Consider the following 15,705-nt stretch of genomic DNA (forward strand, 5'->3'; position numbering starts at 1 on the left):
TAATTAAAATTATCACTGTAATTCAGTATTGAACAGTTCATAGTACTGATAAATCCTGTTTCTGTTTTTTAATTCAATATTTTTACATGATCAAAACAACAGTTATTACCTCTGTATGAACTGTTACACTGTAGTAACATTTCTAGAATAGCACTTCATCTTTTAACTTCCTATGACACTAAACAAAATTTGCTTTACTCAGTTAGTTGTTGAAAGAAGTATGACTGAACATAATTTGGCATGATTTTTTTTCGGATATACCTCCATTGAATTGAATAGAATGAACTTAATTAAATTTTACTGATTTTTCCAACTTAAAGTCCTCCTTTTCCATAAATGAGTTTGTATTCCATCAAAGTATGGTTGTCACATAATTTAAACTCTAAAGTGAACCTTATCATTTCCTGACAGGATCTGAAGAATTGTTATGTGGCGCAAAATTTTAGAGGCTTTTAACTTGGCATGGCATATGGCCTGTCAAGATTATGGTAATCCCATAGCTCTATCATCAGACAGTCCAGCATTACTGTAATTGGTTTCTTCAAATGGTGTCCCTCCGGAATCAAGTCTCTTCGTTACTTTTTTCCCCACATACATAAGAATAGTTCTGCTTCTCCCAAATGACTAACCTATAGCTTTAGCCATCCTCTCAAGATAATTCTCGGTTTCAAATAATGTCACTTATCTTCATAGCAGATATCAGTGTCTAAGCAGATGAAGAGTATAAAGTAGTATTCCATTATTTTCCTTTAAATATTCATGGGTAGGAAGTACACCCCCATTTTAGAGTTAGTTTGTTACCAGAATGTTTTTATTTATACCTGGATTTCAGATATACCCATCTGGTATTTAATGGATGTGCACTGTTTTTCCCAGTAATGCATTCAAGGGCTTGCCATACAAGAAATTGGCCCTACTTTTGTAGTTAAAACCTGAATATTATATTCAGTGTGCTGTATAGTAATGTCAATAGTATGAGAAATATTGCAAAATAGCACATAACTTTCCTCGCTACTCTGCATTAAGCAGCTACCGGTACATGTAAAAGATGAACAGCTATGTTCCTCTTCATATTAAATTTATCCTTGCCTTTATTTATATGGTTTTCAATTTCTTCTGTCATAATATTGTTATGTTATAATGTAGCCATTACCATGGATATCTTTTCCAAGGCCTTATAATAACAGCTTCATATTACGTACTTTATCAGCATGTACATAATATGAAATTCATATATTTACTCCTTCTGTGGCAGTGTATTTTTATGATATTTAAAAGTTTTCATTTTGTATTTGTTTCAAAGTAACTGTGTACTAAGGTTTTTAGATCTTTGGTGTTGACCTGAAAGGAAAAAAGTAACAGGCCCTTGTTGTTCTACTTTTGGCAGATTAAAATGGATGGTGGCTGCAATTTGATACTTTTAATATCATTTCTGTAATCAGTGTTGCTATTTTTATATGATTTTTAAAAGGTATGGTACTTCGAGACTTCCTGTCACCTATTGTTAGAATGAAATCTTAAACTTATTAATGAGTGATTTTTTTTCTTTTTTTTTTATTAGTGATCCAAACAAGTACAATGCACCAATTTATTATTTCACAGCAAACAGTATTTGCCACGAGTTATCAACAGATGCAATTAACATATTGTGATTGTATTGCAGGCCAGACAAATACATAGAAACTTCTGAACATGGGTTGGTGGTGATGAATGTTAATGAAGCTGATGCTGGCCGCTATGACTGCAAGATGGGTGGAGATATAGTATGCTCATATAATATTACTGTAGATGCTCATCGTTGCTCTGCTCCAGCTCGTACTAATGACTTCCAGAAGGTAAGTCAGTTACCCAGTTTATTTTTCTTACTACTGTACAAGTTTGAAAGTGCATGGGTTAATTTATTTTTTTGTGGTGAAGCTAAATATACAAAATGAACTAAAGGAGAAGCATTAAATGGTAATTTCATGAGTAATACTAGCAATTGCCTTTTCAGAGTTATCTTTTCAGGCTTACAAATTAACATGTTTTGTCATATACAATAACACAATCCTCCTGTATTGATCCATCATTATGTACGTATATATACTATATAAATATTTTTGTTTTGTTTATTTGGTAGTGCTAATTTTTATTCTCCAGTTTTGAACATTACATTTGGCATCAGTTTTCTTGTTAATAAAGTGGTTATGATGATCATGAAGAAAAGTGGGAATTTAGGTAGTTTACTTGTTTTTCGTTTCTATGATCATGAGAGGCTTCAAGATGAGCCAAAGATTAATTATTGGATATTTCACTTCATTGATTTTTTACAGTTGTTTGCATTATCTATCAGTCTGGAGCCATTTCATTTTAACTTTAACAAGTCAAGAGGATCTTGTAACAAACTGCACAGACAGTCTTATTCCTTTGTGTAATGTCTCCACACTGATCTTTGTTTGGAATTTTTTCATAGAATATGATGCTCCCAGGGGTTCTTAAGTTGCTTTTTTACAGTATCCATATAAACATCCTTTAAAAGTACAGCTATGCTCAGAACTGATGCTACATGACTGCATAAGATTTAATTCAAAATTCACTGACTGGGAACTTATCATGCTCTATATTTATCTATTATTTCAATGCAAAAACAAGATTATTGCATACAATAAGGCCGTAGTATGTTTCATAAGAGTGAAATCTGTCATATATTGCAAAACTGTAAGAAAATATCTCATTAGCCAAGTTTAGGGAAAATCATTTATATATTTCAAAACTAAGAAAATATCACAGTAGCCAAATTTTGGAAAAATTGTAGTAGGCCTTGACATTAATAGTAATAGATATTTTGGTTAATAATATCTCCGTATAATTAAAATCATCATCTTTTGTTCCTCAAAGAACAGGTAATCTCTACGAATAAATTCTTCAGTAACAGAGATTATATCTCAGAAGGCTTAGATTATTTTTTAGGCCTATAAATCAATTTGCAACATAAGACAGCTTGAACACAACCTAAAATGTCAACATTCAAAGAAAATTTGTTGTAATTCATATTCCTATTTTGAAAATGTTGAGATTATTAGGTCAACTGTTATAATGCTGCAGAGGTAGTTACATTGACCAATGCAGAAAAGGATAATTTATAAAACCTTAAGGAAAATAGCTCTAGCTATGAATTCACAAACTTGTCAACATGTATGACATTAGAAATGAAAAAAGAAAAATAAGTTTAACGCTACATACTTGGCAGTGTTAACATTGAGTCTGAGATTCTGGACAATGCAAAAAATCAAGTTTTGTCAGGGAAACCCATAAATTTTGGATCTACTTTAGCACTGGCCAGCAATTCTCAAGAGCCCTCATGGCTGTGCAAATTTTCTTATTTCAACTGGGAACTAATCTTTACTCTTCCTATCATCCAATGAAAGTGGGTCTTCACCACTTTTTTTTTTTCAGTTTCCTCATTTACCATTTTTGAGCTCATCAGTATAGGTGTACTGCTATTATCACCTTTCGCATTCTGAAATTTAAGTAGTTTCTTTGAGTTCCTCATATAAGAGTATAAAATTGACTCTGAGGCTTGTTAAAATGAATTCATAAGGATAATGTTTTAACTATTGAACTAAGTACCTGTAGAGGGGTAGTGCTATCAATGCACCTCATGCAGTGCACTGTAGGCATTACTTAAGGTTCTTTGCAACATGCCTTTGGCCCCTAGCTGCAACCCCTTTCGTTCCTTTTACTGTACCTCCTTTCATACTCTCTTTCTTTCCTCCTGTTACACCTTTCAAACTTTTTACCATCAATTTCTGTTTCAGAACTGAATGACCTTATAGGTCCCAATGCTTGGCCTTCGGCCTAAATTCTATTTTCAATTAAATTCAAAACTACTGAGCTAGTTCACTGTGTAGAACTAGTATTATTTTGAGCATTTATTTGTTTTCTTGATTGATGGGACTTAAGTCAATAGGTAGTATTCTCATTTTTGCTCCTGAACCAGCTAAAAACTAAAGATAACATGGTCCCCTAGCTGTATATCCCTTTCTGTTTAAATATTCATATATGTATAAAACCAATGGTTTGTACAGCATTTGATGACAGAATTTTAACATTTCATGGTTGACCTGCTTTTACACAAAGCAGCCTCCACTCTGCTGATTGCCTTGAATTTTGTTTGCATCAGAGTGAACAGCTAAAGATTACCTAAGTAGTGGGAGAATTCGTTTTCCACTCCTGGGCATGCATTCCTAGCCAGCAAAGATTCTTTTGGGTACTAAATGATGTTCCAGAAATGAGAGAAATTATTGCAAAAGCAGTGGTATAAGTACCCACAAATCTAATTCTGCATGTGGAAATTTTTTTTGCCATTTGAATCATCTTTCCTTCATTTTGTAAGCATTAAAAGGTTTATTGTAATTCTTTGATTGAATTTTAATGAAATATGTACATGGTTAATGCCTGAATTCAGTTGGTTGGTTGAATGATTCATGAAATTTAGGTTGTCAATCCAAGCTCTGGGCTTTAGATTTTTAATCTTGTGGCCTGCACTGGAAATGGGCAACCACTGGAAAAGGGGCAAGTTTTTAAAGAATAAAATTTTATATTTGTCAATATAAAGTTGAGTGAAAATACTTTAGACTTACTTGATTTAGAAGCAACAAAAAGATTCAGAATAACCAATATCAACAATTACTGCACTGCAATCCAGAGATCACTATATATAAAATACCTTTTTTCATTCTAAATTAATTTTCTTTTTTACTCACAAAATCTTTTAAATCTTTCAGGTTTACAGTGATTGGTGCCATGAATTTGAAAAATACAAGTTAGCAATGAAAACTTGGGAAAGAAAACAAGCAGTAAGTATTACTTAGTGTCTTTTAGTGTGTTTATTTATCAGGAAACAAAATTGTGACATTTTTACAGACATTTGTTAGGACATTGGACTGTGAAGCTTGTCAAAGTGGAAAGATTAATGAAAACCACACTGGTAAATTAAAGCTATCCCATTAGCATAAATTGCACTGTCCATGTGGTTTAGGTTGCCTTCAACTGTGTCATTTTTCCATGATTTCCATTCCCCCTTCCTACTGGTTTTTTTCTTCTGCTGCTTTCATATCAATTGCTTGTCTAACACTCATCCCTTTTCACAAAATGTGCAAACCATTGCATCTTTGAAATCTGTCTTGGTTTGAAGGCACTGGATTTAAGAACTTCATTCAAAATATAAACTAATGAAGGCTAGCATTCTTGGGATCATGTTATGACTAAAGTTCTTCATCCATTGGGCATTACAAGTGACAAGATATCAAAAACCAAGATTGTTAGCACATACTTTGTGAGAATGGGGTGAATGTTAGACAAGCAATTGATATGAAAGCAGCAAAAGAAATAATCATACAGGAGAATGGAAATCATTAAAAAAATGTCAAAGACCAGGTGGAAGGTGCAGAGGAAGCCAGACTGTGCAGGGATCAAAGTTGGAGTTAACTAGATAGCAGTATTATTTAGTAAGTAACTAACAGGATGGCAGTATTATTTAGTAATTAACTAATTTTCATATAAATATCTTTCACAATTTTGGGGACTAGTAATTTTACATGAATAAACCCAGTAAGCAACCTTTTCTTTAGACAAATTGTTTCCTGATAAAAAAATATTTATTATACAGGAAATCATATATCCCTCATGTCTATTATGGGGTTTTAATACTCATTTATCCTTCAGATTTGCTGCTCCACTGGTTTTTGTGATGATAGGGATGTGTAATTTTAACCAATCTTATGCAAGATGTTTCAAGGGGGTGACTTAACTTGGCCAGAGTGTTATGATATTCCAGCAATACCCACCCCATGTTTATGTTAATGAAACCATGGTGCTGAATTTGCTTGAGATTTTGCTTCCCTTCTTTGTCTGTATGTATTGCCAGAGGTTATCAGTTTATGCTCTTCCTTTACCAGCTCATCAACTTTCTTTGCTGGACCTACATGGAAAGTTTCCATACCCTGAATCTTTTTCCATTTTCCAAAAATGTAAACACACACTTTTATGGCTGCCGTCATTGTAGTATATGGGCAAGTATTCTTCAGGCTTGCACTTGCGTTTCGAAGCTAGTTTCCTCCAGGCCTCAGGTTATTTAGACTTTCTTTTTTTTTGTAAAGCGACCAGCTTCAGTGTTTTTGGAGGTTCTTTGTCATGGGGTTCACCATTACTTTTTCATGGGCTCACTATTTCTTTTAGTGGAAGCAGTTGTTTCAGGCAATTAAAGTCTCCAGGTTGATCATGGATATTGTCCAACCAGATCAGCCCCCTCTCCCACGATTGTGGGGACTTGGGATTGTGGGGACTTGGGTCTTCTGGGCCTTAGAACCTTGAGGAATATGTGAAGATTCTTGGGTCCTTAAGGTTCTCTGGGATAGGTGCCACTTCCCCTCCTTCCTGGAATTATGGCTCTTTTTAAAACCTGGCACCAATAAGTTCTTACCTTGGATGAGGATAGAATATAGTCACTATAATGTTGTGTCAACAGCTAATAATAAAGTTTTCAGTTTTATGACAAATTTTCCAATTTTGAAATTTTGTTGGATGTGAAGGAAATTGTTCTCGGAGAACTAAATGAAAAATACATACCTACCACATTTCCAACCATCACGCCTCCATGTATTATTAGTATCTTCTTGTGTGCTAGGAATCATTTAGGGGCTATCTGAACTCCCCAGAGACTTACATACAATGTTCACTGGTGCACAAGGTGTTACCACAACAGATTGGTTATGGCTGTATCCTGATTTCAGTTCATAGCATTTCATATCAAATGGAAGAAGTCAAATCCATTCCAAGAGTGATGCAGATTCACTGGAGTTTGCATACCTTGAATCTTTTTTCCAAAATCCTAAACTTGCATTTTCAGGGCTGCCATCAATGTTGCATATGGGCAAGTATTGTTAGATTGCACTTTCTTTCTAAGTCAGTATCCTTTAGGCCTCAGATTTTTTAGATTGCTTCTTCCTTTGTAAAGTGACCAGCCTCAGTTTTTTGGAGGTTCCTTTGTCATGGGGCGTACCATTCCTTTTAGTGGAAGCAGTTGTTTCGGGCAAAAATAAAGTCTCAAGGTAGAACATGGATGTTGTCCCACCAGATGAGCTCCCTCTCCACAATGGTGGGTAATTGGTCTTTTGGGCCTTCGGACCTTGAGGAAAATGTGCAGATTCTAGGACCCTTCAGGTTCTCAAGGATAAGGTGCCACTTACCCTCTTTCTTGGAATTAGGGTTCTATTAAAAACCTGTCGGCAATAATTTCTTCCTTGGATGAGGATAGAATATAGCCACTCCATTATTGTATCTACAGCTAATAATCATCATTAAGTAAAATTTTTATGACATTTTCCAATTCTGTTTAACTTTAGTTTTCATCATTTTTATGAAAATTTTGCAACTAGTGTTCAATTTAAAGGAAATACATACCACATTTCAAGCCATCAGGCCTCCTTGTATTAGTATCTTCCTCTTGTGTGCTAGGAATCGTTCAGGGGCTATCTAAACTCCCCACAGAGACACTACGTATAGTGTTCACTGGTGCATGGTGCTACCACAACAGATTGGTTATAGCAGTGTCAGAGGAGATCTCTTGTCGGTTGATTGTTACGGATGTTAGAGAAGGAAACGTGTCGTTAGTTATATCAACCTGGAGAGGTTGAATCCAGTCCATGAGTGATGCAGATTCACAAGAGTTTGCATACCTTGAATCTTTTATCATTTTCCAAAATCCTAAATTCACATTTTAATAGCTGCCATCATTGTTGTCGATGGGTAAGTACTGTTAGCTTGCACTTGCATCTTTCAAAGCCAGTATCCTTCAGACCTCAGATTTTGGAGACTGCTTCTTCCTTTGTAGAATGACCAGCTTCATTGTTTTTTTAGAATCCTTTGTCTTGGGAAATACTCTCTCTAGGTAGGACATGGATATTGTTCCACTGGAAGAGCCCGCTCTCCCACAATGATGGGGACTTGGTCGTCTGGGCCTTGATGAATACGTGCAGATTCTTGGGTTCTTGAGGTTCTCTGGGATAGGTGCCACCTCCCCTCCTTCCTGGAATTAGGGCTCTAGTACAAACCTGGCACCAATAATTTATTGCCTTGGATGAGGATAGAATATAGTCACCCCATTATTGTGTTGACAGCTAATATTCATAAGTTATTTTACGAAAAATTTTCCAATTTTGGACCCAAGTATTGGACTTAAGGAAATTGTTCTTGAAGAACTTGAGGAAAAATACATAACTACCACAGGACCTCCATGTATTAGTATCTTTTTCTTATGTACTAGGAATCATAGGGGCTCTTTGAACTCCCCAAAGACTACGTATTATTCACTGGTTCTCACTGGTGCATAGTGCTACCACAATAGGTTGGTTATGGCTGTGTCAATGGAGATCGCTTGTTAGTTGATGGTTCATGTTTATGGTTGTATCAGAGAAGGAAACCTGTTGTCAGTTCATGGCACTCATATCAACCTGGAGAAGTCTGATCCAATCCATGAGTGATGCAATTCACAGGAGTGCATACCTTGAATCTTTTTCAATTTTCCAAAATACTAAATTCACATTTTTATAGCTGCCATCATTGTAGTATATGGGCAAGTACTGGTAGCTTGCACTTCCATCTTTTGAAGCCAGTATCCTTCAAGCCTCAGATTTTTTAGATTGCTTTTTCCTTTGTAAAATGACCAGTCTCTGTGTTTTTGGAGGTTCTACTATGCCATGGGCTCACCATTCCTTTCAGTAGAAGCAGTTGTTTCAGGCAAATAAAGTCTCTAGGTAGAACATGGATATTGTCCCACCAGATGCGCCCCCACTCCCATAATGGTGGGGACTTGGTCTTCTGGCCCTATGGACCTTAAGGAATTCGTGCAGATTCTTGGGTCCTTAAAGTTCTCTGGGATAGGTGCCACCTCCCCTCCTTCCTGGAATTAGAGCTCTATTAATAACCTGGCAGCAATAATTTCTTGCCTTGGATGAGAATAGAATATAGTCACTCCATTATTGTGTCAACAGCTAATAATCATTTCAGAAAGACAATTTTCCAATTTTTAAACATACTTTCCACATTTCCAGCCATCAGGCCTCCATGCATTAGTATCTTCCTCCTGTGTGCAAGAAATCATTCAGGGGCTATCTGAACTCCTCAGAGACTCTGGTGCATAATGCTACCACAACAGATTGGTTATGGCTGTGTCAAAGGAGATCTGGAGATCTAGATCTCTTGTGGGTTGATGGTTCATGGTTATGGCTGTATCCTGATGTCAGTTCATGGCACTTTCCAAAATCCCAAACTCACATTTTTATGGCTGCCATCATTGTTGTATATGGGCAAGTACTGTTAGCTTGCACTTGCATCTTTCGAAGCCAGTATCCTTCAGGCCTCGGATTTTGGAGACTGCTCCTTCACTTGTAAAGTGACCAACCTCGGTGTTTTTAGAGATTCCTTTGTCATGGGGCACACTATTCCTTTTAGCGGAAGCGGTCGTTTCAGGCAATGAAGTCTCTAGGTAGAATATGGAAACTGTCCCACCAGATGATCCCCCTCTCCACAATGATGAGGACTTGGTATTCTGGCCCTCTGGACCTTGAGGAATACATGCAGATTCTTGGGTTCTCAAGGTTTTAGGGGATAGGTGCCTCCGTCCTGGAATCAGGGCTGTATTACAAATCTGGCAGCAATAATTTCTTGCCTTGGATGAGGATAGAATATAGTCACTCCATTATTGTGTGTCAACAGCTAATAATCATCATGTGTGTGTGAGGAATTGTTCAGGGTGTGCTAGCTGAACTCCCCAGAGACTATGTATAGTGTTCACTGGTGCATGGTGCTACCACAACAGATTGGTACTGGCTGTGTCAGTGATGATCTCATCGGTTGACGGTCCATGGTTATGGCTGTATCAGAGAAGGAAACCTGGTTCATGGTTACGGCTGTATCAGAGAAGGAAACATGTTGTCAGTTCATGGGATTTTCTATCAACCTGGCAAGCCACTGGAGAATAGATTCACTCATTGCTGCCTTCCAAAGGTTCCAATTACTCCTGTCTGACACAATGTAAGGGAAAGTGATCTAATGGGCTAAGGTTCCAGCCAGGCTTTATTTTCTGAAAGTGTTCTTGATACCCCCTCAGCAGGAATTGTCAGCGTAGTTTTCATCTAGTGCACACATGAAGATCCGTTGTCAGGTGTGGGGTAACCAATTGGTAGATGTGGTTCACCAAGTCACTTAATACCAGGCTCATTTTTTATTGCTCACCTCCACTGGACCAGCAGCATGTTGTATACTACAAATCCCATCTAGCCCTTGCAGAATGGTTTATAGATCTGCCAGACTTAGTTATCAAGATTGCAAGACACTTTCCAACTGGTGCTATGACTGCTTATGCTTCAGTACTTCCAGATTATCTTCATAAGTGGTGGTTATCCTGCTTAGTAAGGAGACATTGGTGTACAGAAATTTGCACACTGCTAGAGCCACGTTATGTTAGATTATGTACCTCTCTACTGCTGTTGGGTTTTTGTCTGATATGATGTAGACTTCATGTCTATATACGGTCAAAAAATGGTTCTACTTTGGACTGTCACCTTCAGGTTGGGATTTGGCCTGTATTTTCAGGTAGAGGCTGTAGAGCCTTTTCCATCCTTCCCATTATGAGCCTCTTATGGATACTTTCCATTGACTTAAGCAGTTTTTCCTCTGAAACCATTTCCTCCAAGCATTGATCTCATAACTTGTATTCAATTGGGCTTTCCTTTAAATCCATAATTTCCTCTTACTTCACAGTAGTTCTACAGCTATGCTGGCTTTGTCTCCATTTTTAGAAGTTTCATTCAAAATCTTCATGAAGCCCATCAATGTCTTCAGTATCTTAAAACATTTTTTCCTCTAAATTCCATCGAGCAATTAAAAAAGCTCAAGTAACTCTGTCCCACTTAGCTTCACTGCCCCCTGGCCTTGACCTGCAGAACTGCAAAGAAAATATCTCAAAAAGTTTAAGAATCCTGTGGTTTATGAGATTGTCAACTATTGTTCCTTCAATTTCTCCATGTTTTCTGTTTCCCGGTATTAAACGGCTGTCTAGGGCTTCATCCTTAAACTCCACTAAATTTCCCCTGTCCCCTGGGCTTGACCTGCAGATACTGCAAAGAAAATGTATCTCAAAAAGTTTAAGAATTTAGTGGTCTCATGAACAACCCATACAGATCGTTTATGGTATTGTCAACTCTTCAATTGTTCTTTCAAATTCTCCATGTTTTCTGTTTCCTGTTATTGAATGGCTGTCTTGAGCTTCATCCTTAAACTCGTCCACCAAATTTTCCCATGCCTGTTGCAAAGAAAAGCATCACTTCATAAGGGAAATATAATAATAGTCATCATCAAGCTATTGTTTTATAAAAAATTTGTTATTGCAAAAGTTTTTTCCCCTAGAAAGCATCTTTCAGTATCATGAATATTGGACAGCTTTTACCATCAGCAATGTACAATGTTAAATGCTGCTATTAAATTCAACAGGACTACTTTGAAAGTGTTGCTCCATAAATGCAGCTATTCAATTCAACAGTACTACTTTGAAAGAGCACCTCCTTTTATGATGTAAAAAATAAGGCTGACTTAGGGATTTTGTTCTTATTTGAGGTGAAAGATGATAATGGAGTAAAGTATAGCAGTAGCAGTGGACAGCTCGGAAAAATCTAATGGAAGAAATTTAAGCAGAAAGCAGTGCAGCTGGGGTCAAAAGAAATTACAAGATGACCCTTTAGTATTCATCATTAAGGCTTATATCTCCAAGCACAAGGAAGTTGGCAATAGCTATTTCACAACCCATTTATCATTCAGTAACTAGGCAAGTTACAAACTCTAGTGTTCAAAAGAGCTTCAACATTTAATGCTTTTCATAACTAATTTACGGATTTATAAAAATTTGGCCATAAAGCCAGTAATGGGGAACTTAAAACCTTTCCTCAAATAAAGACATTGAAAAAAGTGAGTTAAGAGTGGTTGGAAAGAAAGAGGTATGGAGGTAAAACAAAAAGCTTCAATGTGGGTGCAGCTGGGGGGCTGAAGGGACACTACAAACTACCTTGAGGTATATTACCAAAGTGTGCTACACAAGATGAACTGGTGGAACTAACCCTCTTATGTGGGTGAACTGTACACTGACAATAGACCACCTAGAAACCTCATTTAACTTTAACTAATTAAAAATTAGTTGTAAATTTTTGGTAGCTGATTTGTTGCATGCCTAAAACTTTAAAAACTGTTACATATAATATATCCAAGGGCAAATATCACAGATTGAAGATGAGTTACTGAAGCTTATTAAATCTGGCAAAACTCCTTTTCTTGACCATTTGTGGAAAGATAAGTGATGACAAGAATAATTATTAAATTTGTGAAAACATAAGTGATGACAAGATTCACTATTAAATGGGAAGCTAAATGCATAACCAACCTGAAAACTGTAATTGACTGATGCCAGTTTCTTATCCTGCATAACACATGTACTGTTCATATAAATGAAACCAATGAATGTGCCTTAGTTGTGAAAAACCAATGTTATCACTCATTTATCAACCTAATTCCATGCTTGACGAATATAATTTGTAGTATGGTTCATTTGCAAGACTTAAGTTTTCTCATTTTTTCTAGGCCTCCCTCCTAACATTTTAACAGCCTCTCTTAGACAATAGCGTAACTAGCTAATTCTCATTTGACCTGACAGAAACCAAACTTTTACTCACAAGACTTTGGAGGTTTCCATATTGAAGTTCAAGCAGTGTTCCTACCATCAGCTTTGATTAATCCAAGCAGTATTGCAGGAGGTTCAACATCCATTTACTCCAGGCTTAGTTTTAAGACTTTAAAATAATCAATCTGAACCTCACAAAAGACCTTCCTGCCTTGCACAGCAGCATTTAATACTTGTTTTAGAGGTGTCCTGAAAAAGAAAAAAATTACATTAAGCTTATCATTCCTTTCCCTTTCTTGTTTACAGTTTGAAGAAAACTTTTGATTAGCCATAATCACAACCAGAGATACTTGTCTAATTTTATACAGGAGCTGAGACATAAATAATTATGCCTAAACATTCTTTATGTCTTTTATGTTCAATGAATAAGGAGAAACATGGTTTGTAATTATAAATTCACTTCAAATTTTAAGCAGCAATAGAGCCATCTTTAGATGTTTGAAATTCTCTTATATTTTTGTACGATGTGATAATTGTAATTCATTGTGAATGAAAGTTTCTCTTCATTAACAAACAATATGACATGAATTCTTAGATCTTACACAGTAAGGTTGATCATATGAAGAAATTTTACTCCCCTAGATTAACAGTTTTACAGTAGCACTGGTATTTACCACAGCATATATGTATGTCACAGTATCCTTATCCCAACTGAAATTTAATTTGAACTTTCCTTTTACAGCAATGTGCCAATAGGAATAACATCAGCCAGCAGAATAGTCATCCAAATGATATTTATGCTGCCAGGAGTAATCCATTTGTCTGATCAAGTTGAAGAACTGTCAACTGAGTGCACAAGAAAAGATCGATTCAGAAAGTCAAGTTCTTGTCTTTTTAAAGAGTAATTGGCACAGTTTTGTTGAAAAAATATCCTGAATGTTTTCCTTAATTGTAAAACCTGAAAGTTGACTAACTTCCTTTTGAAGTATACTGTAATTATTTCTATAAAAATCATCTGAAAGTAATTTGTTCAGTACAGATTTCATTAGATATTCAAAATAGATTTTTCTGACTTGGTTATGGTGCCACCAAGAGTAAGGGTGCTAGTAAGAGTCGGTGCAGGATGCACACACTATTGTCTCTAAAATGAGGAAGGTTTGACAGGCAACTTGACTCCAATACTCCAATAATAATCAGGGTACCGTTAGTTAATGACTGTATTCAATTTTATTTTTTGCTACTCCTAACAAGATCTAACTTAGATGTTTTATTGTGTGACAGGAGTTCGATAGGTCTAGTTCTTGCTCGTGGACAATCGCCTGTGGGCATTATTGCTTCTGCATTTCAAGAGCTTAAGTGCAGTGGATCTTTTAGAACTTCAAAAATTTAGTTATTTCAAGTGTAAAAGAAAGAACCCATGAGATATGGACTTCCAAACATATCCTTTCTGAAAGGAGGCCACTCTCACCCCGTAGTGTGACAAAGGACACACGTTAAGTGAAAAATTTTTTGATCCCAGCTACTGGAATGGTGCATATGAAAAAAAAAAAATGGTTCCTGGTAAGTTTTCAGTGGTGATGAAGCTATAAATTGAAAGGATAAGGTTATTCTTTTCAAGGATGAGGAAAACATAAGTATAATTTAAAAATGTGGAAATATTTTATGTAACAGTTTAGATTCTTTTGAAAGATTTAACCTAAAATAATCATTATACCCTAAAATATAAAAATTTCTTAAACATTAGTGTACTGTTATTCCATTCATGTCTCTTTAATCATATATTTTGTAAGTTTTCCAAACTACCTCTGCCTTTTGACGAATGTTAAATAACAAAGAAGTTAGTGGAGGACTATAGATAAAAACGAGTATCAGGAAGACTCCATCCAGTAATTTTTAGTGTGGTTCCTGGGGCATAAAATGGGATCACCTAATGGAAGCATAATAAGTGAATGATGTTCCACATATGGTACCAGTAAAATACATATTCAAGGAGGGATGGCTTCAGTGAAGTGTTAAAAAAAAAAAGATGTGATGATGTGTGGAGAATTCTTTTATACAATCTAATTTTTAGAAAATCTTGTAATATTCACATACTGTACTGGAACTTTCTCTTGAGTTGACCTTTTTTGATAAAGACGAGTGCTAGAGTAATAATAGCCTAGTTTCTTTATTTTTTCATATAAAAATATCTATTCCTCACCCTCTTAAGTTTTAATGGGACTATCACTCATATTTATTTTGTGTTCAACTTAAAAATTAGCTCATCTCTTGAGAAAGTTTCATTTCACATGCCGATCCACGCTATTTTCATTTTCTGTCCTGTGATACGCGCCAATTTTGTAAGACTCGTACATAATGATATTGCTCCATATAAGCAGGCTAGCAACTTGGATGTAAGTAATCAATTGTAAATATGTGTGTATCTGCTGTTCATTTCCTTAGAAAGAAAATCAATTTACAGCCTGCTACACCTGTCAGTAATTTGCTAGAATGGCCAATATGATTTTTTCTCGTTTTTTTATATTTTTATTAGAAGTAAGAAATTTTCCAGGTTAATGGGATGTTCAAAATTTATAGATATACAGTACATAAATATAATAAATATATATATTTTGCAACAAAACTAAGGTTACTGTATTTAATGTTCAGTCCCTCCAGTAGACAATTCAAATTAATTTTTTGCATGCATTGCCACTTCTAGCATGAATTACCGGTATTTCTCTGCTTGTTCTGGGTTGTGAATGATTGGGCTACTGTGGAAAATTATCTAATGTGGCACATATAACTAACTGGTTTTAATTTTTTCTGATTAAAGTTACAGACTTTAATGTAAATTAAAATAATTTTTTTTTTTTTTTTTTTAGCCACAATGCAATTTCTATTTCATTGTACGTACTGTATTCACAAAACAGCTTTTAACACTGCATTTGTAGTTTTTATTTACTTTTAATTTTGCTTTTTATTAGGTATTTAAATAAGTTTGCTTCTTATTAGGT

General features: G+C 35.6%; 1 protein-coding gene across 1 annotated transcript in view; it reads left to right on the forward strand.

Annotated features, from left to right (window-relative positions):
• Window positions 1-15,705, forward strand: part of LOC135221661 (semaphorin-2A-like) — a 684,158-nt gene that overhangs the window by 633,831 nt on the left and 34,622 nt on the right. Inside the window, exons 13-15 of the mRNA XM_064259360.1 lie at window positions 1,664-1,835; window positions 4,767-4,838; window positions 13,452-15,703. Of these exons, the coding sequence (XP_064115430.1) occupies window positions 1,664-1,835; window positions 4,767-4,838; window positions 13,452-13,535 (328 nt within the window). The 3' untranslated portion in view covers window positions 13,536-15,703. The remainder of the gene's footprint in view (window positions 1-1,663; window positions 1,836-4,766; window positions 4,839-13,451; window positions 15,704-15,705) is intronic.

The sequence above is a fragment of the Macrobrachium nipponense genome, chromosome 3, assembly GCF_015104395.2.
Source record: "Macrobrachium nipponense isolate FS-2020 chromosome 3, ASM1510439v2, whole genome shotgun sequence".
NCBI lineage: Eukaryota > Metazoa > Arthropoda > Malacostraca > Decapoda > Palaemonidae > Macrobrachium > Macrobrachium nipponense.